The sequence below is a fragment of the Anopheles funestus genome, chromosome 2RL (assembly GCF_943734845.2).
Source record: "Anopheles funestus chromosome 2RL, idAnoFuneDA-416_04, whole genome shotgun sequence".
NCBI lineage: Eukaryota > Metazoa > Arthropoda > Insecta > Diptera > Culicidae > Anopheles > Anopheles funestus.
The window spans coordinates 12,556,529-12,582,500 of record NC_064598.1 but is presented as its reverse complement, the minus strand read 5'-3'; the positions used below and the strand labels follow the sequence as shown (position 1 = coordinate 12,582,500).

At 40.0% G+C, this 25,972-nt stretch overlaps 4 protein-coding genes across 20 annotated transcripts in view; 1 reads left to right on the top strand and 3 right to left on the bottom strand.

The window, feature by feature from the left end:
- LOC125762359 (alpha-actinin, sarcomeric) overlaps window positions 1-1,832 on the top strand; it is a 20,924-nt gene extending 19,092 nt beyond the window's left edge. For all 8 annotated transcript variants that reach the window (XM_049424341.1, XM_049424340.1, XM_049424342.1 and 5 more), the window contains 3 exons: window positions 1-266; window positions 346-675; window positions 770-1,832. The exon at window positions 1-266 is cut by the window's left edge and continues 539 nt beyond it. In XM_049424341.1, the coding sequence (XP_049280298.1) occupies window positions 1-266; window positions 346-675; window positions 770-928 (755 nt within the window). In that variant the 3' untranslated portion in view covers window positions 929-1,832. The remainder of the gene's footprint in view (window positions 267-345; window positions 676-769) is intronic.
- Window positions 1,833-2,055: 223 nt separating this feature from the next.
- LOC125762374 (uncharacterized) lies at window positions 2,056-3,379 on the bottom strand. The gene is made up of 2 exons (XM_049424382.1): window positions 2,467-3,379; window positions 2,056-2,376 (listed from the first exon to the last, which is right to left on the bottom strand). The coding sequence occupies exons 1-2, from the start codon at window positions 2,767-2,769 to the stop codon at window positions 2,251-2,253; spliced, it is 429 nt and encodes a 142-aa protein (XP_049280339.1). The 5' UTR covers window positions 2,770-3,379; the 3' UTR covers window positions 2,056-2,250.
- A 1,150-nt stretch (window positions 3,380-4,529) lies between these two features.
- LOC125762355 (uncharacterized) lies at window positions 4,530-10,382 on the bottom strand. Of its 3 annotated transcripts, none has more exons than XM_049424327.1 (6): window positions 9,743-10,382; window positions 8,033-8,709; window positions 7,887-7,966; window positions 6,682-7,817; window positions 6,204-6,615; window positions 4,530-5,952 (listed from the first exon to the last, which is right to left on the bottom strand). In XM_049424327.1, exons 2-6 carry the CDS (start codon window positions 8,682-8,684, stop codon window positions 4,744-4,746), a joined length of 3,489 nt encoding a protein of 1,162 aa, XP_049280284.1. In that variant the 5' UTR covers window positions 8,685-8,709; window positions 9,743-10,382; the 3' UTR covers window positions 4,530-4,743. The 3 variants fall into 3 exon arrangements, with proteins under 3 accessions (XP_049280284.1, XP_049280285.1, XP_049280286.1); XM_049424328.1 differs by lacking the exon at window positions 9,743-10,382 and adding an exon at window positions 8,841-9,296; XM_049424329.1 differs by lacking the exon at window positions 9,743-10,382 and having other exon boundaries at window positions 8,033-8,400; window positions 8,459-8,575.
- An 8,393-nt stretch (window positions 10,383-18,775) lies between these two features.
- The window catches only part of LOC125762371 (homeobox protein unc-4), a 69,726-nt gene continuing 62,529 nt past the window's right edge, over window positions 18,776-25,972 (bottom strand). For all 8 annotated transcript variants that reach the window (XM_049424372.1, XM_049424373.1, XM_049424379.1 and 5 more), the window contains exons 4-5: window positions 23,122-23,261; window positions 18,776-21,055 (exon numbers count right to left, since the gene is read on the bottom strand). In XM_049424372.1, coding sequence (XP_049280329.1) covers window positions 20,707-21,055; window positions 23,122-23,261 — 489 coding nt within the window. In that variant the 3' untranslated portion in view covers window positions 18,776-20,706. The remainder of the gene's footprint in view (window positions 21,056-23,121; window positions 23,262-25,972) is intronic.

Sequence of the window (25,972 nt, the reverse complement as noted above, 5' to 3'; positions counted from 1 at the left end):
TTGGACCATGGATCGAGCGGCAAATGGACGCGGTCACGGCCATCGGTATGGGCATCTCGGGTTCGCTCGAGGAGCAGCTGCACCGTCTGAAGGAGTACGAGCAGGCGGTGTACGCGTACAAGCCGAGCATCGAGGAGCTGGAGAAGATCCACCAGGCCGTGCAGGAATCGATGATCTTCGAGAACCGGTACACGCACTACACGATGGAGACTCTGCGCGTTGGCTGGGAGCAGCTGCTGACGTCAATCAACAGAAACATCAACGAGGTATGTTTTGCATCGTGATCAAGCGGCCGAATGACCGGTTATGACTGAAAGTTTTGTTTGGGTTGATTGGTCCGTTTAGGTGGAGAACCAGATTCTTACCCGCGACTCGAAGGGCATCACGCAGGAACAGCTGACCGAGTTCCGCTCGAGCTTCAACCACTTCGACAAGAACCGAACCGGCCGATTGGCACCGGAAGAGTTCAAGTCTTGCCTCGTGTCGCTCGGCTACTCGATCGGCAAGGACAAGCAGGGCGATATGGACTTCCAGCGCATCCTGGCCGTGGTCGATCCGAATGCATCAGGCTACGTGCAGTTCGATGCCTTCCTCGACTTCATGACGCGAGAAAGCACCGACACCGACACGGCGGAACAGGTTATCGATTCGTTCAGAATTTTGGCATCCGACAGGGTAAGTAATGTCAGCAGTAGTAATTTCGAAGGAAGGTGACAAAAAGGAAGAGAGTTTTAATCTATCTGCGCTGCTCGTTTCATCCCCTCAATAGCCTTACATTCTTCCCGATGAGCTGCGCCGTGAGTTGCCACCGGATCAGGCAGAATACTGTATCCAAAGAATGCCACCGTACAAGGGCCCGAATGCCATCCCCGGAGCGCTGGATTACATGTCCTTCAGTACGGCGCTGTACGGCGAGAGTGATCTTTAAGTGGCACCCGCCGAAGCCGAAGCCACCGGTGATCGTTGATCTCGAGCTGGCGAAAAGTACACCAACACACACACAATCACGCAACAAATGCCAACAATGTGCATGCGTAACGAAGCGCATCGCATGCCCTTACCGCGCCATCAACAGTTATTTCAACTTCTGTCTCTATTGCTGGTTTTTATTATTATTTGTATTGTCCACCTGGGAACGTAAAGTGCTGAAATGGAATATGGCGGTCGTCAGTATGCAGTCGGACAGGCGGACAAGAACCGGGCAAGCAGCTTGTGTATGAGAACGTAAAGTTATATGTTTTGTTTTGATTCGCTTGGTAGCAGAACAATGATGATTCTGGTGCGTAAGAATCCGACATCATCGGTCGATGCAAACGGTTGTTGCATCGGAGGGGGAAGGCGAACGCGAATAGTAAGAAGCACGAGCACGTGGTAACATGTGCTAGCCATCAGAAAACGCTAGATAGCAACACGCACGGGAAACGAGTGCAGGATTTTTGTAGGAACGCGTCCGAGAATTGTAGTAACCGGTTGAGAATAGAACAGTGCGTAGCAAAGGGGATGAACCATTCGAGCAAGCTGATAATGTTGAGAAACCATTTTATTTTATTGCATATTTATTATGATTACGATTACGATTATTACGCTATGGTTATGATTATTATTTTCTCTTTTCTTTGACAAGATGATGATAATGATGATGATAGTGATCGTCGACACACAATCATGAAAGGAAGCGATCGATGAATTCTTTGGAAATCTTATTTATATAATAAAAAGAAACACACAAAAAAAACAAAACAAAGAACAACACAAAAATGTAAAAAAACCTACAAAAAAATCTAACAAACACAACTCTAACAAACCAAAAGTGTGCAAAGTCTTGAATTTCATTGTTCTGTTTGTTGTATTGCTTTTCATTGCGATCTGTAGAAAGGAAATTGAAATAGGGTTCTGAAAAATTCGATTTACCTGCTTGTACGCATTCTGTTTCCTTGAAGACTAAACTCCTTTTTACCTTCAGTATCATGAAACTGTCGACAAGGAAACGGCAGTTGTTCGAATTTCAGACAAATCTTTATGTTTTATTTAAAAGAAAACAATGGGTAGGTTTCGCTTACAAATGTTTCTTAACCAGTAAAAACACGGTTTTATTTCAATGCGTCCTTCCATTCCATATTTACAATCTAGCTATCCTACACAATATTCAACAAGGTTTTAAATAAGCACTAGTGACGTATTTACAATGCTTTGTACGCTGGAACAAGGCCCTTCGTTGGTGGTGGTAACGATTAGAAACGAGGCAGTTGATTAGGTTGCACTGGGTTCTACAGCGTAGTGACTGGTCGGCAGTGCGAGGGTCCTTAACAAAGTTTTCGGTTTCACATTCCGAAAGAAACCTCCGTAGTATTTGCACGCCGTCTTACATCCCGAGTACTGTAAAGAAAGCACAAGAAGAGTTCCGTTAGATAATTCACTTCGTATGTACTACACGCCTGTTAGGAAATGGACAGAAAAGCTACTCACACAAATCACATCACTGCACATCAAATCGCGAACGATGCGTTTCTCCTCGTGCAGAATCTTGCAATAATCCCAGCACATGAAGCAATTGGGCCGATCCGTACACTCATCCGTCACGACGATATTGTTGATCTCCTCGTGCAAATGGTTTGCCAAGCAGATTGCACGGCACTGACGCACTGGTTCCGCCATCGGCGCATTGTAATCACTAATCCGGTGAATTATCCGGCCTGTGGCCATTCCAAGACAGCAAAGTAACACAGTTAAACGCACGGCTGTATACGATTGAATGACGCTGCGCTTCATTGTGTTGAATGATTTTTTCACAGATCGTTTCACTTAAATATTGATGTTCAATGTTCACCACGATCGATCACACATCACACGGTATTTTGCACGAAATGTCGTAGTCGGTAGATGGTTCAGACCATGTGTTCACACCTCAACGGTCAGCTCGCTAATGAGCCAGTGGGGCTGCAGAAGCGATCCTTTCTATGTTGGACGCTAGGACTAGGTAAAGTTCGCGCGTGTGTAGGTGAAAAAAAAACCAAACCAACGAGGTACAACACTCCTACAAGGACAGTTTTACAACTGTATCGAAAGGGTTGGTAGCTTTCATTCATAAAACTTCCCAGGCCAAGGGTAGTAAGAACAGCAAGTAACAAAAATACCGGAAACATCTGGCCATCCCTGTTGCGGGGCGTGTTTTACACACGGGAGCAAACAGGTAGGAAAGCATGAACGAGTAGGGAATTTCACCGTGCACGATGGTAACTGGCACTGGGGTAAACTGTCCACCATTAAGAGAGCCATTCGTTTGTGGTATGCAGAAGATGGAGTTCTTGCAGACATCCTGAATAACAATGACATATGGAACGGTTTACGTTTGATAACCGAATTGGAAGGATGATTCCTATCGTCGCTGGCCGGAAATTGTCCCATCAGATCGGAAAACCCGGCGCATAGTCAGGACGGAAAAGTAAACGGAACTTTGAAAGGAACACAGGAAGTACAAGAACACAGCTGAAAACAATTGGAGGCGTCGCGGAAATGATCGTGTGTTTTCCAAGATCGTTTCCAAGGTCGGAAACGAAAGATCGTAACAAAATACAGACATGTGCAAAAGAAGAAAGCGGCAGGTTTTGTGCTATAAATTAGTCCCTAAAAGTGATTCACAATTATGTTCGTCCTTAGTTAGTTCTAAGTGTGAGTTAAACTCTGGCTTACTAGCCCGTATTGCTTTAGGCTTGATTTTTTAAAAGATCGTTCCAAATTATCATGGCTGCTGCAACAGGTAGCGAATATGTGAAGAGCCTACAAATGGGTAGAAGAAAAACCCATTAAAAAATAGCAATGTAGGTGAATCAATGAACCAGAGCAGGGTATTTCCCGTTCATTGATAAATTCTCCATACACTTCGGGTCATCTCGGTTGTCTAGTATTTGCCTGCTTGCCTGCCCTCCCGTAAAGGGGTAAGGTGCAAGTGCATCTGTTGAAAAACGGCCACGTCCTTGTCGTCGTCCAGTGCTGTCTATCCTGTGGTCGCATTATCGCTTTTCAAAACATAAACAAAAATCCCGTAACGTCTCCAAAAAGAGGTACCCGCGACAGCCTCGGTGAACCACAGATGTACAGGTAGGCAATAATAGACGAATGTAATTTCTTTTCTCCAGGTGACGAAACGACCCTAGACCATTGTGGTTTGTGGTGATCATCGATATAGCGCCATTTTATACCCACAAAAAGTGTGCCATTGGGAAGGATGGGAGGGGAATGGTCCGAGAACTAGAGCGGTACACAGGATACACGGTGAATAGGGGTGGGAGTACATCTTCGTGTAAGCTTTGTTATTTTATGGCAATGTTGTTTTTTTGGCGTCCAAGAAAAGAATCTTTAAAAAAAACCCTCAGATGTTGTTGTAAGTATGGAAGAGCATCCACGTCACGGGTCTACAAGATCAGGATATCCTGCGCTTTGGATAAACATTAAATACGTTTCTCTCTAATAAATTAACAAAACAGTGCTGCGACAGATCGAACGACAATCAAGATATCATCCAAGCTACATAATGGCATAACAATGATTACGTTTATTTCGCACTAGATCGCACTAAAGCTACATAACCTATGGTCACGTGATTAACTGTCAATTGAAATCAGGGGTTTTATCAATGACTTGAACGAAAAAAGGCCCTTAAAAGTTCTTAGAACAAGCTTAAACCTACCGCTACCTAACCTAAACGATAAATGATTCAACAAAGTTCAATACTCAAAGTCGCACTCAAAATTTCAACAAAACACTTTCCGCCTTGGAGTACACGTTCCAATCCTTCTTGCGTGCGTTATCGTACACGTAGCGCAGTGCCATTGCCGATTGCGATCCCGATACGATCAGCTCCAGCTTCTTCTCCTTGTCCAGCGTGTTACTGAGCGAGGTGTAGTAGGACACACCTTGCGGCGACAGTATGGAGGAAAAGTGTGTCCTGACGTGTGTGTTTAATTCCGACTCCATGTCGAACGTTTGATCGCAGTACTCGCACAGAAAGATCGAGCTCAGCTGCGACAGATCGTCACCGTTCGCCGACTCGGGCGTTCGTACGCGTGGTTTGCCCGATTTCTTGCTCTTTCTGGTGGACGTGATTTCTGGCGAGTGTGTTTGACCATTGCCGACTGGCAGATCCACATAAAAAAGTTGCTCTCCATTGGCTTCCTTCAGTGTTAACTCGGGCTTGGGATATTCTTTACTTTCGGCGAGAAAGATTTGCAAGTTGTCGGTGTTTATATTGTAGGCAGGCGAATGGACCTCCTCGTGCCGACCACGCTCATCATCGTCCGTGGTAGTGTACGAACAAAACGAGCACGGTTTGCCATCGGTTCCAGCGGCATGTTTCGCCTCGTGCTCCACAATATGGCTCTCGTGGAAGAATCTAGCAGGACAGCGTTGACAGTAGTACATTGTGGTTGGTACGGGATCGAGCAGTCCCGATGGATCGTAATTGCCCGAAGGTCCTGCTTGACTGTTGCACGTGTGCCGTTCCAGATGTTCGGTTAGCTGTTCTACCGTTTCTGCACGAAATTGGCACGAGATACATTCTAGCTGTCCGCTAGGCACTGCTGGAGCTACTGTACCACTGTCCACGAGCACTGTGGACGGTAGCAGGCTACCGTTGAAGTTGATCATATCTGTCGGATCTTTGTCGATGATCTCCACGATCGGTTCGAGCGTATTTGCCGGACAGCCTACATCGTCCATGCTGAACGGTGCCAACGGCGGAGGAATGGAGGAGGCCACGAGTGTTTCGATTGATTTTCGCGTTTGATCCGTCGCGACGGTCGCTTGATGATGGAGCACATCCTCGATCACGTACACGGAATGTTGGTTCTGTTTGCTATTCCGCTGCTGCTGACTATCACTGTCGGTTGGGTCATCCTTTTCCGAGTTGACATGCTCAATAAAAACGTGCCCGTTGTGTTTCAGCCGACAGTGTCTCTGAAACGATGGAAGGGATGGATGTTTGAGTTAGGACATTTCGCTTCTAGTGGGATTAGAGTTCCAGACAAAACTAAACTATTAAACCTTCACCAGTTACTTTTAGTTATATTAAATATATCATTAGCGAGAGAGAAAGATACAGATAGACAGAGAGATAGAGAGGAAATCCACCGTGTTAATTCGCCAGCCCACCTCTTTCCAACAAGAAATGTAAGACATTCCCCAAAAACGACTTCGATCATTTATACCTGAATGACATGTTTCCAGTTAGAAACCTGATGGCAATGGCCACAACGGTATGGTGCATTATGGCGCCAGGTAGTGGGCATCGCCATCCTTTGCGTGCTACCACCTTCACCATCGCCAGCTCTATCACCGGCACCGTGTTCCGGTGGGTTCGTTTTATCTCCAGCACCGCTAGCAGTTAGTAGTGTTCCATTAGTAGGACTATCGTTGCTAGTGTTAGCTGCACTTTTACTAAGGCTACAAAACCCGGACGTTGCCGGTGGCGTTGGTGTACTGGAGGGTGTAGAAATACTATTCGCCGTACTGTTTTTGGACTGTTGGGCTTCCTGCTCGATCGCTTCTTCCAGCTGCTGAAGTGAAGTGCCCGTGTGTGAGCTTGTTATGTGTAGCAACAGTTCCTCCTTGGTTGTTGTCCTAGAAAAGGGAAACAGAAAAGTGATCAATATTTGTCTGAAAATGATTGGATCTTAGCTCCACTACCTGTGATCGCAGTATTGGCACTTAAAGTGCCCATTGTCATCCATTTTCAACCCAACACTTGGTTCATCGTTCATTTGCTTATCCTCCAGCAAAAGGTTAAATCCGGGTATGTTTGCTAGCGCTTTCAAATCAATATTATACGCAGTGCAAGCCGTCATTAAATCCGACATGCTGCTTTCGGCGAATGATTTCGCATAGCTCGTCGATTCCTTCGTGCTGTGGTCGGTAATTTGCATCAGCGTAATGTATTTGTTGTATTTGGTGTAGTTTCTCCTTCCCGTTTCATCGTTCATCAGCACACCGGCATTTTTGTGGCTCGGATCACGGATCGTCTTCAGGCGGATGTGCTTCGTTATGTCCCAGCGCCAGTTCGACCGGTACGAGCACAACGAACATTCGAACGGTTTCTTGTTGAGATGGCCCACTATATGCACGTGAAAGCGGGAAGCCGTCGACGCCCAGAACGAACAGTGTGGACATTTAAACACTTTCTTCATTAACCCCGTTGTGTTGGGATCGGTGGTAGACAGCTTGCTCGTCACCTCACCGTACCCGGGTGCCGTTTCAACGCCACAGTACGTTTCCGATTTGTTTTCCAGTATTTCCACATCATCATCCTCCTTCGAGGCGTTCGAGGAGGTTTTCCCATCCGCTTCGCTACCCGCCCTTGGGGCCGATTCCGTACTGAACATGTTCACTTCCAGCAAGCTTTTCCACATCTCGCTCGATGCACTATCAGCGTCACTTTGGGGGAAAAGGTTTTGGTTCGATTCGTCGATCGATTTCTGCAGCAAGGAGGTGATAAGATCTTCCTTATGTGACGTTGCGATATGGTTCGCCAGATCTAGCGTAGACTCGAAGCTGAGCTCACAGAAGGTACACTTGGTCTGTGGTGACGATAAGCGCACTGGTGATGCTGGTGTGTCAGCTGCTTTCGATCCGGCATCCGGTGGCATCAGTACGGACATCGGGACAGGCTTTAGCAGTTCCTTTTCCGGCCTGGAGTTCGGAACGGGAGTAGATGGTGCCAACGGAATCAAGTTGGGGATCGGTCGGGCACGCTTTCTCGGCGTTGTTTCATTATCTTCCGATGATTTTCGAACGTTTTTCTCCATTTCTTTGTTCTGACTTGAGTTCTGGAACAGAAAAAGAGAGGTAATTAGCTCTATCAATGTTTGGCGTCGTTTATTCATTTTGGACATTACCTGGTTTGGAGATTTTAAAACACTTTGTAAGTCATCCATTTCGGACTTGATTGCTGCTTTTAGCAGGTCAGTGTTTGTTACTGCGTAAAAGAATTTAATTAATATAAAAAAAAGATAACAAAAGTTTGAAGCAGAGCACTACTTACATACAGACGAACTCCAAAACGGGTCAATGTTGCTCAACAAGGATGCAACAAGTTGCTGTGCGTATACGTTACCAAGCGCATCCAATATCTTCGTCTCAAGTGTCCCGGGGGAACACGTATCCACACCCTGTCGCTGCTGCTGCTTGGGACACTCTTTTTTGATTAACTTCCTATCACGATTACCCGGTGTGGTCGTTTTGCTAGATTCCGCCGTAACACCGTGCACCATTCTCATGTGACGTGCCAGCTTTTGATGATGTCGTGACGCGTACAGACATCTTTTACATTCGTTCACGCTTATCTTCTCCCCATGCGTATCGCGTAGATGCGTAAGATAGCTGCGAGGATTTTGGGTAAAGTAGTTGCAGCTGGAACACGAATAGTTTCGCTTTATTTTACACTGTGGCAATAGCGGTTGTTGCCTACCGTGCTGCTTTACGCTGTTTGAGTGCGGCTCAATATCAACCGTGAGTGTTGCGTTATCGGAACCTTGGCTATCACCATCGATAAGCTGCAAGCGATCGAGTTCCGATTGGTCCGGGTGGTGTTCGGTTTTGATACGGTCGTGCAATACGGCCAGCTGCTCACCACTGACTACTTGCCGCACTATTAGTTTGCCCCCGGAGCGTCGTACCATGGAGGGTACTTCCATGCTGGCACGGCGTCAGGAAGTTGTCCTGCGAAACGAAGCAAGCAAGCAAAAAAACCCCCACGAATGGTGGTGTTAGATAATGCCAGCTGGTTGATGAAAAGCGGAAAATGGTGTAAAACCAGACGGTAGACGACAGCCCGCAACAACAACTCGTACCATTGTGGTGAATCAAAAGCGTTATCGCCGTGAGAGACAAAACAAAAAAATGAAACTGCAACCCTCAGCACAATCGAACGATGATGATGGCCAATCGAGTTATTTACACACTTTTTTACCCGTCTCGGATATCGGTGTTCTTGCGGTGTTATATGTCTAAGGTGCTGGCGTACAGATGACATTAGCGGCGCATGCGTACAATATATCACGAAGAACCACAAGCGAATTGGTGGTGGCCCTCGTCAGCTGATGGACAACGTTCAAGATAAGGAGTAGCGTAATTTTGAATCAAACCAAAAACGCTTCAACCAGCCATCTCGAGGGGTTGAAGCTAGCGTACAATTTGTTCAAAATGTAGGACGCACCGAACGCGTACTGGGCCTATTCGAGATATTGCCAGTCTGCTATATTTTTGCACTAAACATTGTAGCGCGTCGCTTGTCCTCAAGGCAGAAACAATTACCAATTAATACCATCCACACACACATCCGTTCTCTATTGTGTGTGGCAGCGTTAGGAACAGCTTCCAAGATCTCGGTCTCGGTCTAACTCGCAGCACAGTGAAGCTATCCAAACAAGATCACCGCTAAGCAAGCGCTAAGAACGCAAACTAACGCGCGAAGGCTAACCAGACATTCAATTGACGGCAGTCACGTGTGTCCGCTGGTCCGCCGCCTTTGCCCTTGCAAACCATTTTGCTGGTGTTTTGTTACGTCGCCGTGTACGGTAAGCATATGATCTGCAAAAGCCAAGCGCTCGATCACACAACCAGCACAGGAAGATATTTAAACAGATGAGTCGCTGTTGCGGCACTGCCCCTTTGCCTGTGTGTCTCTTTGTGTGTATGTGCTTCTCGTTCCATGTTCGTGATCGTGCATGCCTGAAGAGATTCCATACAGTACCATGTGTACGGTGCCTTCCTTCGGTTACGATCTGCTGGTGCTACTGCTACTGCTTCTGCTACGAGACAGAGAATCTGATCTTGCTTATCACTTCAAACACCCAGCCGAAGAGAACTGAAACTGATGAGTTGCCCTTGCTGTGTTGCACAACAAAGCAGCCCTATCGCGCTAACCGTAACCGCTCACTGATAAGAAAGAAACGAAACTCTGTTTCTCTGGCCCCTGTGCAGAACCGCAGAACACACTGATGAAGCACCCGTGCCCCGTGCGTTCAATTTGTCACGATTGCCAATGTTTGAGTGGCGCACAGATCGTTGCTAAAAATAGCAAAACAACTAATTCGTTTCACTTAGAACTGATGCTTTTTGCCAAAGCGAATTGGGGGTTTTTGTTGTGCCAAATGTTCTACCCAGCATATGCAAGCAGATGTCACAAATCGTTCGAACTTCTCATGTGTAGAAGAAGGAAAATGTGGAGCTGCCCGATCACTGGATCACTGGAAGATCACTCTTCTACGCAGTTACACAACACTGCAGCAATAGTCCGGTGTCGGGGCGAGTCCGCGACTATTCTAATGCAACTGTATCGTTTCCATGGGCCGTGTGTACTAGATACTGGCGATGCAGTCTCCGCGAGAACGCGAGAATGCGTCAGAGTGTATAGCAGCGCATTTGAACGCTACACACATTGATGCTTTTGTATGCACATGGCAATGGTGGCGCACACGATCTCACTCGCTTGATTACGCGCACTCGCCTGCTCTCACATGTATCGACATAGGGTGGAAAAGGGGGTGGCCGACGAGGGAGGGGTGGGATACGATGTGGGGTGGTAGAGAGGAGACCAACAAAGTTCGAAGCATAAGCGTTTCTTGTTTCGGGGATGTACGTTGTTTCAAACAGTTTTGTGCTGGCAGAGGAGCATTAGCGTTAGATTGACATACACCACTCTCATACAGTGTGCTTCACGTGAGTGTGCACACGCGATCACCTAATTAGAGAGGATCGGCTCCAACACAAGTGCAGTCCTCAGTAACGAGCATAACCGCCTCTCATCCTGCACAAATCATGAAATGAAATTAGATTCAAATTAATTATGTTTCATAGAGAAAGAAACGCCTGTACATATTCCACTGTGGCGCACTGTATCGTAAACCGCTGACCTTTGCTAAAAGTGCACTGTTGGTTGATTGTGGAAGTACGGGGTGGAATTACGCTTAGCGTTGAGATCAGAACCATCCGCAAGGGACAGCATACTTACTCGATTCGAGCAGTATATGTTGTATGATCATGTACCGGATGCTGTAGTTAGAACGCGTTCTCTTTGCGATGTCTGCTGCTGTGTCTGTGAAATATCGTGATCAATTTTCACACATTTTTGTTGCGACCGTTTTGGGGATAACATTAGCTATGGCAGAAGTGAGAAGAAGAGTTTAAGTTAGAACTCCTAGCATTGGGGATTTTTTTCTATCTAAGTTCAGAGATGTCAAACATATTAATCGACACGAATCCATTTGAATTCCATTTTATGAATTGCATACACAGCTTAATTCGTGTGGAATACTACAGTAGTCCCAATCAAGTAAATATATACTTGATTACTTACCATTAAATACTTTCTTTACTCTTTAATCAATGTTCATTTTATTGGAGAATTAGGGAATTTAAAATTTTCCTTCAAGTACCGACATGGCGCTGTCTTAGGAGTAGAGGCAAGGAATAACAACTCTTTTTGATGAGTCAACTCAGAGTGAATGAGTCGTTATTAGGAGTAAGCTCGTTTAACGACTCATTTCGGAGTCATAAAAAACCCAGTCATAAAAAAATTATAAAAATTTTCAAAAATTTCATAAGGCTATAGCCTTAGCTTTTTTTTGGGAAATTTAGCAAAATTTAAAAATTGATTTATTTTGATGCGAATTGGTTTAAAAAAGTTTCTTTTCACTCAAATAATGCTTTAAATAGAAGAAAGCATAAAAAATAAGAAAAAAATAAAAAAAATCTGAAAACCCGAAAATTTCCTAAGGGGTTAGCCTTGGTTTTTTTTGGGGAAATTTAGCAAAATTTTAAAAATTGATTTATTTTGATGCGAATTGGTTGCAATAAGTTTCTTTTCACTCAAATAATGCTTTAAATAGAAGAAAGCATAAAAAATAAGAAAAAAATAAAAAAAATCTTAAAACCCGAAAATTTCCTAAGGGGTTAGCCTTGATTTTTTTTGGGGAAATTTAGCAAAATTTAAAAATTGATTTATTTTGATGCGAATTGGTTGCAATAAGTTTCTATTCACTCAAATAATGCTTTAAATAGAAGAAAGCATAAAAAATAAAAAAAAAATAAAAACAATCTTAAAACCCGAAAATTTCCTAAGGGGTTAGCCTTGATTTTTTTTGGGGAAATTTAGCAAAATTTTAAAAATTGATTTATTTTGATGCGAATTGGTTTAAAAAAGTTTCTTTTCACTCAAATAATGCTTTAAATAGAAGAAAGCATAAAAAATAAGAAAAAAATAAAAAAAATCTGAAAACCCGAAAATTTCCTAAGGGGTTAGCCTTGGTTTTTTTTGGGGAAATTTAGCAAAATTTTAAAAATTGATTTATTTTGATGCGAATTGGTTGCAATAAGTTTCTTTTCACTCAAATAATGCTTTAAATAGAAGAAAGCATAAAAAATAAGAAAAAAATAAAAAAAATCTTAAAACCCGAAAATTTCCTAAGGGGTTAGCCTTGATTTTTTTTGGGGAAATTTAGCAAAATTTAAAAATTGGTTTTATTTTGATGCGAATTGGTTGCAATAAGTTTCTTTTCACTCAAATAATGCTTTAAATAGAAGAAAGCATAAAAAATAAGAAAATAATAAAAAAAATCTGAAAACCCGAAAATTTCCTAAGGGGTTACCCTTGGTTTTTTTTGGGGAAATTTAGCAAAATTTAAAAATTGATTTATTTTGATGCGAATTGGTTTAAATAAGTTTCTTTTCACTCAAATAATGCTTTAAATAGAAGAAAGCATAAAAAATAAGAAAAAAATAAAAAAAATCTTAAAACCCGAAAATTTCCTAAGGGGTTAGCCTTAGCTTTTTTTTGGGAAATTTAGCAAAATTTAAAAATTGATTTATTTTGATGCGAATTGGTTTAAAAAAGTTTCTTTTCACTCAAATAATGCTTTAAATAGAAGAAAGCATAAAAAATAAGAAAAAAATAAAAAAATCTGAAAACCCGAAAATTTCCTAAGGGGTTAGCCTTGGTTTTTTTTGGGGAAATTTATCAAAATTTAAAAATTGATTTATATTGATACGAATTGGTTGCAATAAGTTTCTTTTCACTCAAATAATGCTTTAAATAGAAGAAAGCATAAAAAATAAGAAAAAAATAAAAAAAAATCTGAAAACCCGAAAATTTCCTAAGGGGTTAGCCTTGGTTTTTTTGGGGAAATGTAGCAAAATTTAAAAATTGATTTATTTTGATGCGAATTGGTTTAAAAAAGTTTCTTTTCACTCAAATAATGCTTTAAATAGAAGAAAGCATAAAAAATAAAAAAACAATAAAAAAAAATCTGAAAACCCGAAAATTTCCTAAGGGGTTAGCCTTGGTTTTTTTGGGGAAATTTAGCAAAATTTAAAAATTGATTTATTTTGATGCGAATTGGTTTAAATAAGTTTCTTTTCACTCAAATAATGCTTTAAATAGAAGAAAGCATAAAAAATAAGAAAAAAATAAAAAAATCTGAAAACCCGAAAATTTCCTAAGGGGTTAGCCTTGGTTTTTTTCGGGGAAATTTAGCAAAATTTTAAAAATTGATTTATTTTGATGCGAATTGGTTGCAATAAGCTTCTTTTCACTCAAATAATGCTTTAAATAGAAGAAAGCATAAGAAAAAAATTAAAAAAATCTGAAAACTCGAAAAATTCCTAAGGGGTTAGCCTTGGTTTTTTTTGGGGAAATTTAGCAAAATTTTAAAAATTGATTTATTTTGATGCGAATTGGTTTAAATAAGTTTCTTTTCACTCAAATAATGCTTTAAATAGAAGAAAGCATAAAAAATAAGAAAAAAATAAAAAAAATCTGAAAACCCGAAAATTTCCTAAGGGGTTAGCCTTGGTTTTTTTTGGGGAAATTTAGCAAAATTTAAAAATTGATTTATTTTGATGCGAATTGGTTTAACTAAGTTTCTTTTCACTCAAATAATGCTTTAAATACAAGAAAGCATAAAAAATAAGAAAAAAATTAAAAAAATCTGAAAACCCGAAAATTTCCTAAGGGGTTAGCCTTGGTTTTTTTTGGGGAAAGCAAAATTTAAAAATTGATTTATTTTGATGCGAATTGGTTTAAATAAGTTTCTTTTCACTCAAATAAAGCTTTAAATAGAAGAAAGCATAAAAAATAAGAAAAAAATAAAAAAAATCTGAAAACCCGAAAATTTCCTAAGAGGTTAGCCTTGGTTTTTTTTGGGGAAATTTAGCAAAATTTAAAAATTGATTTATTTTGATGCGAATTGGTTGCAATAAGTTTCTTTTCACTCAAATAATGCTTTAAATAGAAGAAAGCATAAAAAATAAAAAAAAAATAAAAACAATCTGAAAACCCGAAAATTTCCTAAGGGGTTAGCCTTGGTTTTTTTTGGGGAAATTTAGCAAAATTTTAAAAATTGATTTATTTTGATGCGAATTGGTTTAAAAAAGTTTCTTTTCACTCAAATAATGCTTTAAATAGAAGAAAGCATAAAAAATAAGAAAAAAATAAAAAAATCTGAAAACCCGAAAATTTCCTAAGGGGTTAGCCTTGGTTTTTTTTGGGGAAATTTAGCAAAATTTTAAAAATTGATTTATTTTGATGCGAATTGGTTGCAATAAGTTTCTTTTCACTCAAATAATGCTTTAAATAGAAGAAAGCATAAGAAAAAAATTAAAAAAATCTGAAAACTCGAAAAATTCCTAAGGGGTTAGCCTTGGTTTTTTTTGGGGAAATTTAGCAAAATTTTAAAAATTGATTTATTTTGATGCGAATTGGTTGCAATAAGTTTCTTTTCACTCAAATAATGCTTTAAATTAAAAAAAAAGCATAAAAAATCAGAAAAAAATTTCAAAAAAATTTTCAACTCGAAAATTTCATAAGGCTTACCCCTTGCCATTTTTTTGAGCAATTTAGCAAAATTTAAAAATTGATTTATTTTGATGCGAATTGGTTTAAAAAAGTTTCTTTTCACTCAAATATTGCTTTAAATAGAAGAAAGCATAAAAAATAAGAAAAAAATAAAAAAAATCTTAAAACCCGAAAATTTCCTAAGGGGTTAGCCTTGGTTTTTTTTTGGGGAAATTTATCAAAATTTTAAAAATTGATTTATTTTGATGCGAATTGGTTGCAATAAGTTTCTTTTCACTCAAATAATGCTTTAAATAGAAGAAAGCATAAGAAAAAAATAAAAAAAATCTTAAAACCCGAAAATTTCCTAAGGGGTTAGCCTTGGTTTTTTTTGGGGAATTTTAGCAAAATTTTAAAAATTGATTTATTTTGATGCGAATTGGTTTAAATAAGTTTCTTTTCACTCAAATAATGCTTTAAATAGAAGAAAGCATAAAAAAAAGAAAAAAATAAAAAAAATCAGAAAACCCGAAAATTTCCTAAGGGGTTAGCCTTGGTTTTTTTTGGGGAAATTTAGCAAAATTTAAAAATTGATTTATTTTGATGCGAATTGGTTGCAATAAGTTTCTTTTCACTCAAATAATGCTTTAAATAAAAGAAAGAATAACAAATCATAAAAAAATTGAAAATTTCCTTAGGCTATAGCCTTAGCTTTTTCTTGAGTAATTGATCAAAATTGTATAAATTTATTTATTTAAATTCGAACACGTTCATAATAACGTTTCAACTCACTATCTAACTCTTAATCACTTTGCACAGCTCTACTTAGGAGTGCTCGAAAAGGCCAGCTAGGTTACTAGTTGTTGGATTCAACGTAATTTCCCAGCAGGAATTTAGAGTAAATAGAAAACTACTGCAACAGTAATCGTCCTGCTCCCAAAACTACAAACACTAAATACCACTAAAAACTTTATATAAATACAAAGAACAAAATTTAGAACGAATTAAGGAACATCAATGCCTCACAAAAATGAAGTGGTAAACCTCAACTATTTTTTTTGCAACTTGGTGTCATTTTGTACATCACAAATTCCCATTTGGGTTTGACAGTCCCGACTTAGTTCTGATCTATTTTAGTCAAAGCTTTCTAGCTGAGATCAATGATTAACCGCCGAACGGTATTCCAAGTATTCGTCGAAGTGAAACTTTTCCCTACCGATCTCTTCTCACTTCCACAACTCGTTTCACCCGGGTTTTTGTGTTAAAATCCATGATTAAGACATTAGAAAATCATTTGTAGCATCGCAAAGCAATAAAAGCAACAGCTCCCACGATCTCGCGATCATCAGGCGATCATCCTTTCCCGTCCCCGAGGAACACGCACATACACCAACAAACAAAAACGGGGAGGATAATCAATGAGCAGAGATTCATAGCCGTGCAGTTTAATTTAATTTATCCCAAAACGAGCCCGCAACACACATCAATGAAAGCGATCGGTAAAAAAGGCAGCGAAAACTGAAATGAATCAACTCAAGACCGACGACGATCGTGTCGCGACGGGTGTCAATTGTGCGACGGGCCGAACTGATGATGGGCCATTGGCAAAGGAAAAACCGCAACGATGGTAGATCTTTTCCGCCCGTTTTCTCTTCAGCCCGGTTTTCGTTTCGGGTGGGGCTGTTCTTGCCTCTTCCTTTTTTTTTTGGTTTCCTTCTTCAACGCACCCGGCATCAATCTCATTTACACTTGTTTATTATTTTCACCGAACCGTGCGCTCTGTTATTAAATATAATAAATCATCAAAGATCAGGTGATTTGAGACGCAGAGGCAGACGGTTATACGGATCGCTCCGGGATGGAAAGCGGGGGTTTTCTGTCGCTACTCCGTACGATCGCTAATTCGCTGCAGGGCCGTTTGGAGTTCCTCGGTTCCTCTGCTTTACCAATTTGCTTCACGCGAACAATAAGTTATGTTTCGGGCAGTGTTTGCTGCCGTCTTTTATTAGGCTGCACCGTGGAGCATTAGCCTGAAGCGGCCTTAAGGGATTGGAGTTTTTTTGTTGTCGTTGTTGAGGGCTGATTTCGTTAAAGTTAAGGATGTCTTCATTTACGGTACGCCTGGAATGTGTTGTTGTTTCGTTGCTGCTTTTATTCCTTCTCTTGTACGACGTTTGTTTACGTTGTGTGTTGTTAGTGAGCATAAGTGGCTTGTAAGTGGGTTAGAAAACGGAAGAAAAAGAATATTATTTTATTAAATAATTTCGTTTTTTTATGCTAAGCTTACATTATGCTGATTATCTTGGAATATTATGCCGATAGATTTATTTTCTAGCATTCTTTTGAAACTTGTAGAAGTTATTAGTAAGCTGTTGCTTTTGAAGTATATTATTCCTCATTAAAGTTATTCTAATAAAGGGAATGAGTTGCCGGATCATCACAACCGATTACAGAGTAGAATGGGACAAGTGTTCATTATAAAACCATTAACCTGTGAGGAATTCCGTAGAATAGTGCAAAGCAGGACAGAGGACAGAAAACCCCATCCACAGAAGGGTGAAGATGAGACGCCTAACGCCGGGTGATAATTGTGATGAGACTTGAATGGAATAATCCCCCCCAAAAAAAAAGCCGAAGACAACAACTTAATTTCAAACTGACAAAAGTGAAAAAATTCAAACACTATATCATGGAAAATAGATAATGTTCTTCGCGCTCTTACGCAAACAGCAACCCAGCACGATCGTTAGGATTGTATAAAGATATTTCAGCTTTTTTTTTGGTGTAACTCTTCCTTCTTCATTTCATCTTTTTGTGGCACACTTTTCATCGTGTATCCTTTAAGCACAGTTGGGGAGGCAATGCGAAGCGAAACCGGGGGAAAAATGGAGGATCAACTTTGTGGTAAATTGTATGTCGAAAGCATCACCTTTTTTCTGTGCGGCGGCTCTCACTAGAAACTTTTGAGCATTTTTTTTAATATACAACACTTTATTGTTTTTTTTGTGTGTGGCTGTATGTAGAAGAAATGTTGAAGGAGAAGTAATAAAAAATGATAGCAAAATTAGGCAGACAAACATACAAAAAAAAAGATATGTTCATAAATGAAGCGCAGGCATCACTTCCGGTGGAATTTGGGGTTGGTTTTTTTCTTTTGGCTCATCCAATGTTTGCAGTCCGGTTTGGTATTAGTTTGGTTAATGAATTAAGCTAACCACAATCCCGTTTGCTGTTCGACCGTAATTTGATTGGTGTTGATTGAGAGACGCATAACGGTTGTTTGAGGGTTTCACCTTTTCGACTGAAGGGAACAGTTGCTGAGCGTGATTTGGTACGGTTTGTTTGGAAGCAGCCAAGAGCCAGATGAAACACACCCTTAAGTGGTAGGTATCAACAATTAGTTATCGGAAGTTGTTATGATGTCTTTCCCCATGTGTTTCCATGTTTCGGTTTTAGTCGGTTAAGCATTCATTGATGGCTTAATCGTGTTGGCCGTTATGAACAGGTTTATAAGGGGAAGAAATGGAGTTGTCAAATTTTCCAAAGGAATCCTTTTCTTTCAACATAACATAAATTATTATATATTTTTCCAGAAGGATTTCCATATGATTGACTTTAGTGTAAACAAAGGGGATCGCATGTCACGAGACTATTTCTGCAGATAATGAACTTCTGAAACAACTCCATTATGACACCTTTGATTGAACCGATTAAACTTCAGTACAAGGGAAGATTAAGTAACTTCGATTAAATCCTTTTTGTAGGAGAAACTCATATGAAAAATAACATTTAAAAAATATATATAAATAGGTATCATGCACGAGGAATTGGAAAACTTTAGCTAAAGCTCGAAATCCTCCTCCCTAGAAAAAAATATTCCAATAAAATCATTTGCTTGTCCCATTGTCGTTTCTTTCTTTCAGCACTCAATCATACTCACAACACCCCATAAGGTTTATTTTGAATTGATTTATTTTTAAAAAGGAATCACATTTTTGGAGTACGCTGCTGAACAAAAATAAAAGTATTCAAACTCATTCTGAACTCAGTAACGGCTTCCTAACTTCACAACTTGTTCAACTCCAAGTTCCGGCGTTTTTTTTCTTTGTTTGTTTTTTTGCGGATTAGACTTGTGAGAGCAAACAGTTGATGGTAAACAATAGGAAAAAGAAATGAATAAAATATCTTATTTTGTTTGCTGACCAAATGAAACAACAAAAATGGGAAAAAATTTAGATATAAAATTTTGAAAAAAAAACAAATGAAACATTTACACCTTTTTTTGTTGTTGTTAAATACATACTTCAATCTCTGTTTTGTTGGATTTTTGTTCTCCACTTTTCCACATATGTCTTTATCATTTCTTTTTTCTCCTTTTCGATAGAACATGTTTTAGCTGCTTGCATGTTTCATATGCATTTTATAAGTTTTTGCACATTAGATTCACATATGTTTTTTTTTTGCAGCGCCATCAGTTCACCTGTTCATTACTTTACAAAGTTGGTTTTGCTACATATCGGTATAGCTTATAGGGACTATTTTGCATCTGCGCTTTGCGATGTGGTATTGAAGTTTTGGTCGGCAGTTTAGCAAAACTGTGCCCGACCGGAATGTCTGTTCCTTCAGAAGCTAATATATTGCATTTTGCATTGAATCGAACTTTCAACTGCATTGGCGGTAGCCCCATTTCGGCAGATGGGGTTTCTTGATTTTGATAAAATAACGATTCTTATGTTTGAATAATTTTGTTTATGTATGTGCATCTCGTTGAGCGTACTTTGCTTTCTTTCGACTTGCTGCCAAATCTCCAAACACGGTACACGGATGATATTTGTCTGCAAATTTAGCTGCTACGACCGTACGCCACCGCAACACTTGACTGTAGGTCTGATATATTCTGGCATTGTCTTCTAGTCGACGCGGAACTTATGCTTTTATTAGTATGTCTTTACTTTATTTTACTTTTTTTATACTTATAGGCCTCTTATTGTTTGTTGGGTGCTATATACAATGTCCTTTCCTGATATCATGATAAAGAGGGCTCGAGCGGTTTTGCCAATTTACGGTCCGTTTTGTTCGAAAACAAACACTTCTCCAAGCTAATGTACACATTGTCCTGTCGCAGCCGAATTTTTACGTCTTTTTATGGATGAAATGGAAATATATTTTTGTTTATTTTCTTGTTTATTGCTGTAATTAAAACTGTTTTTTTAAACGGAAAATGTTTAGCTATTGCTTTCTTTTAAATGAAATAAACTACAATTGGACAAACAAAATCGAGACCATTTTGCCGCTTTTGCCTACAGAACCGTTCTTAACTTATTATTGGTTTTTATATGTTTCGTTCCTTATCGCTGCATAATGAGCCACTGTGTCACTCTCTTTACTTTAACTAGCGCCATTCCACAATTGGTAGATGAGTGGTGGCTTTTTGAAATGCATCATTCACGAAACAAACAGTGATTCCCACAATTATTGCCATGTGAAATCAGAGGCGCACTGTGCCGGGGGGACATACATCTTTGAACTAGTTGCGTTAAACAATAATTACAATTAAAATATTAATTAAAATAAATAATGCATACACGCGCAGGGGTTTACGCGTGATTTGCGTGGATCAAGGAGCGGGAATGCAGGAGCCTTCAAATGAAGGATTCGTTGTGCAAATATTCATTCTACCTACTGGCTGGATGGTCCGGGGCGCAAAGGAAAAGAAGGATAACGCTACATTTCACTGGGCAGCTGCGTTCCGACTCGTCGCTGGCTATTGATTTTAGGAACAGACTTTACTTTCCCGACATTCGGCCGGTGTTGTTGGTGAGAACAAGGGATACGACCGGTACCGAGCCGAGGTTCCACAACGCGATGTTCGGTTACCGGCGGTTTCACGTGTTGTTGTACAGCAGCGATTCTATGCTAAACGGGTTGGGCCTTATGCTATGGCGCGGGGTGTCACTGCCCGTGTCCTCTAGTGCGTCTCCATCGACACTTTCCCGGCGCTGCATCGAACAGTCCTCCGGTTCGTCTCCCGATTCCGCTCCACCGACCACATCGATTGGATCCTCATCATCGTTATCGTTGTCGTCGTCATCCTCCGAGTCACTGCCGGAGTTGTTCCGGTGCTGGGATAGATATTCGGCCTTGAGCGCTTCCAGATCGACCGTAATGCCCTTGGCCCGTAGTTTCCGGGCCTGTCGTTCGAGTGCTTTTGCTATTTTCTTTCGACGACGGGCTCTGAAAAAATGAGAGGGAGGGAAAGAGAGAAAATAGAATTAATTTTAGTTTTGGTTTTGTATGTAAAGAAACTGAATATATTAAATAAAAGTTCCACATCATTTGATCGAAATCGAATATAGGGGTTGCACACCCCTGCAACAGTAGATGGCGCTACTGAGTATTTCATGCTCTCGCGCTTGTCACAGTGGTTCTTTGTCTATCAAAGTCCGGTCAAATTATTTTAAAATTGTTTTCCTTTTTTTACATCCTCTTTTAATTGTTGGAAAATTGAATATTATAAAAAAAATCGTTTAATTGTTATGAACAAAAATTTATCATCTACATTTAGTTGAACACCTTCTTGAACAATTGTGCTGTTGTTTATAGTATAGAAAAATAGTGTTCTAAGCATTCTAAGCAAATGAAACATTGTAAAATACATAACTGAATTTGCAATACATTATGTAGCAATGGAAACAGCTGTTATTTTTCACTTCAGAAGGTATATAATGCATACCTTCCAGTGTCCAATTTATGGTCAACAATTGCTTCTTCCCCTACAACGAGTTGCAATTTAAATTTGATTACAAACACTAATTAAAATCAGTCGCCATCGTTTTTTCCTTTTTCATCTTCCGCACTTTAAATTATTCCAAGCCGAATCCATCGGTTACCACCTGCCACGGTACCCTCGAGGGGTAACATTAGCTCACGATTGCACGATGGTCAATTGCCGCCGGGTCAAACGAAAACCATAAACCAAAATGGAAAACCCTTACTTTTGCGCCATTTTGCGCCGTTTCGGGGTTTTTCCTCGAGGGTGAATGATTTTTTCCGCAACAACCTTCCCACCGCACCCCTCGAACTGATCTATGGGGAGCAAAGAAAAATGGTTCCAGTTTCTGTCATCAGTTGGCTTCCGTGTTTGGGCTTGAAAGTGCGCTTCATTTGTACACGCAAGACACACGAGTACGTTTGTTGTGGTCGCGGTGCCTGGCGGGGGTTATTTTTTTTTTAAACGAATAACCAATTGGAAATGGACAAAACCAACTGAGTTTTTAATGCTCTTTCTAAGCTGGCGGGTATGTTTTTTGGTGAATTTGCGACTTAAACGGGTGTCATTAGTGAGTATTACACACAGTCGTCCTAATATGTTTGTGCTAACCGCCATTACTAACTGCAATGAATATCCTTTCGCTATTCGAATGAGAGTGAATAGACTTATTTTTAACACATTTCAGTTAATCTAAACTCTATTAAAAGTTTGCTGTTGAGATCGATAAATTATTCTGTGAAATAAATGTCACACTAAAAGCAAAGGATTTGTGGAATCCTGGGCTTTACGCCACAGAGGCACACTTACTCGAAATCCATAAATCGAAAGGCGCAGCCTACAGCTAATAGAAAACCGTACAACTCTCTATCGGGTAAAAGGCATTATTTTTATTCGTTTGCAATCACATATTTTTGAATTTGGTGTAGCAAACTCACCATTAGTGAGCAAAAATGAGCAAAAGAAAAAAAGGTTTGTCGTGAGTTAAAACTACTCTTCGCCACGGGCCGTGTTATCGCTTTAGAGTGTGGCATTTTAAGCCACCAGCAATTGCAAATACAAACAACAAAACCAGCTTCGAGTGTACGGCAATTTAGCAAGCCCTGTGAGGTGTATAATAAATTTACACAGTCAATACGTAGTGTGAAAATTGACCAAATGTCCAATTGGATTTCGGAATGCAATACCCGGGAAAACGGGACGAATGGATGAAAATGTCCACCATAAAGAACCGGAAAAACGAGCACGAGATTGCAAGTGACAAATTATTATGCTGTTTGCGAAAGCACAAAAACCCCGCAACCATGCACTTTTCGGGGTTTTTGTCCTTTTTTTGTACAGGATTGAAATAATTGTTCCCAAACTGTATGAAGCTGTCGGTGGAATAATGTCACTATTAATCTGTGGAGAATGTGAACTGGATTTAATGTTATTATGTTGCACTGAGTGTTTCAACAAATAGTGTTAGTAGTATTTTCCCTCCCCCCGTGAAACAAAAACAAAAACACACAACAATTGCAAGTGATCTTACTTTTCTCGCGCTCGTAGTTCACTTGGCGGGATCGGTTCACCGGAACAGGACTGCGGATGGGCGTTGTGTGCGGGTCTGCCGGGGCCTTTTTTCGTGTGTTCCTTTTTCCTCCACTTGGCCCTTCGGTTTTGAAACCACACCTGGAAATGGTGAAGACAGAGCAAATGTAAAAAAAAACCGGGTCAAGGTGAGTAGAAATATTACACTTAATGAATAATAAAAAAGCACATCGTTTGGTGAATAAATGAAAAATCTCTTACACAAAGCTGAAAGAGAGGATAGAAGAAAAAAGGGATACTTTTTTTTAAAGATGCTTTTTGCTGTCCCTGCTCGGCTAAGATAAAGGGAAACGGTTGTTGGAATGTATTCATCCCTAAATTCTTCCACAGATCCTAAACGGTGTGAAGGATGTCAGTAAAAACTAAAAAAACGAGAAAATGACCTCCGAAAACTAAAGTGACTAAATAAAAAAAAATCCCTCCCCATTCCGTAGCTCATGTCCGTAGCCTTTACGAACAGTAAATATACGTATTAGCTCAACCAGCGGCCATTAATTATTTGCTCCGGAACTGGCCTGCCGCTGGGTTTTTGGGGCGATTTTAGGTGTTTTTTTTTCTGTTGCTCTTCTTTCACTCTCCGTTAAAGGAAAAATGCTGCAGCGGTTCAAAAGGACACTGAGCGGGGAAGAAATAAACAAGAAAAACGTGCCTGGGAACGAGCGTTTGCTTGGAAAGTCGAAAGGTAAGGATTAACGCGTGTGTAACACTTGACTTATGATTTGTTTTTATGCTCCGCAGCGTAGGAAGTTCCCCGTACTTGGTGCACAAAGCAAAAAAGGGACATGAAGCAACCAAAAAAAATACTTTTACACCTCGCGCAGTGTGGTGATGGCTCAATTTGTTCATCGCGAAAGACACCGCGCGAACCGAATGAAGATGAATCGAACGCTAAGGAAAATGTTTCTTGTTGTTCCCTTCATTTAAGTTACTTTTTTAAAAGCGTATCCCACTGTTCTGGGCAGTTATTGTGCGTGTGTTTCCATTCGATTTTATGCTTTTTTTTGGTTTATTCCACAAAAGGTTACTCACTTAAAAGGGGAATAAAATTTATATGCCGAAATATTCGTCCCATCAAGGATGGGTTTTCATTATGCAAAGCTCCATTTAGCAGTTGTTGGACACTTCAAAACCGGTACCAAAAACTACTGTTTTCAAGCGCACCTTGCACTCACTTAATCCTCGCAACCGAATCGAATTTTAATATAAATATTACAAGTCAACTACTAAATGGAAAAGCAAACGAGCGGAGAATGGAAAATGGTTGTTTGGCAAAGAGCATGTTTTCGCCATTTCGTAAACCATTTACAACCACGTCGGGGTCACAGGTGGTACAAATGGAACGGAAGAACGGGGGAGAGAAAGAGAGACTTATTTTACAGTTTCTGTTCTACAAATAATGATCTGCTAGCAAGTTTGTTCCGTGTTGTTTTTTCCCCTTCCTTTTTTTCTTCAACGCAACCTGATAAAGTCAAACGGAAGCGTTAAAATTTCATTACGAAAGCTTATTGTGAAGGTTAGTTGCAATGAGTAACGACTTCATTAAAAAGGAGCCGACAAGGAAAAACATAAATTTTATGGCGATTATTGTTATTATTTTTTTGTTGTTGCTAAAGATGAACAATCGAAAGGAAACCATTTTGTACGGCCAGTGGGTCATCGACAATAGGGGTGACTGTTTCTTTAACAAAACATGTTCCATGCTTTCCAAGGATCAATGATAAGGAACTAATGGAAAAGTGTACCGCTGGTCGTGTTAATGCTAAGTTAGCAGGTAGTCTGACGTCAGGGAATGTTATCGTCGGAATATTAAAAAGGTTTTTAAATTGCACGAAAAAAAAAACCATAAAGCCAACACACCAGGTTCTCTTATCGCATGCAGATGTTAGGTGGATGCAATGTTCGCAAGAATTTGCTTGAAACTGCACTGCAGGAGAGTAGTATTTGTATATTAAATTTGCACCAACTTCTGTTGCTCCCGTATCTGGATGGTGGGAAAAGTGTTTGCATATTGATAAAAAACCGATAAGAGCAAATCAAACAATTTTATCAACAAACATCAACACTTACTTTGATTTTATTTATTAAAGGAAGGGCGGAATACTTGGCCTTTACTTCTGATACACTTTTTTTGTAGTGAAACAATATTTTACCCTATTTTTTAAATGAATAATAACTTCATAAATCCATTTTTCTCTCGAATAATTGGGAAAATTGTCAAATTGTGAATTACACAAATCATTCCAGATTGTTTTACAACGATTTGTTTCAAAGTGATAAATAGACAATAAAAATACGTTTTCTTTACAAACGGAAAATCGTACAATAATTTACCACTTTAATATTGTTTGTCTTCTTTGATGATGTTTTCTTCTCATTTTTCCCAACCTCATCTTCACTAAAGAAGCTCATCAATCAAATCCAAACTCTCTCACAATCCGATCGATTTGCAGTTTTTCCCGCTGGGTTGTTGGAAAGTCGCACAACAAAATGTTGCAATTGATGCTGCTTTACTAACTGCGTTGCTTCATTAACCGAGCTAGTTAGTGTCCGAACACCGACGGAAGGCCGATGAATGTTGGGAAAAGCAACCGGACGACCTCCCGTAGTGGCCCACAACGGGCCAACGACAAAACGACGAAGGAAAGCCACAGAATTGACGCTGATTGGTGCCGCTGCTGCTGTTGCTGGCATTGAACTTCCGGACTGCCGGAGTGCTGAATGGAGCACAGTTTGCCAACTTCACTAAGCTGCCGAGGTCACACAGTGGTGGTTCTCGTAGAACAACCGGCACA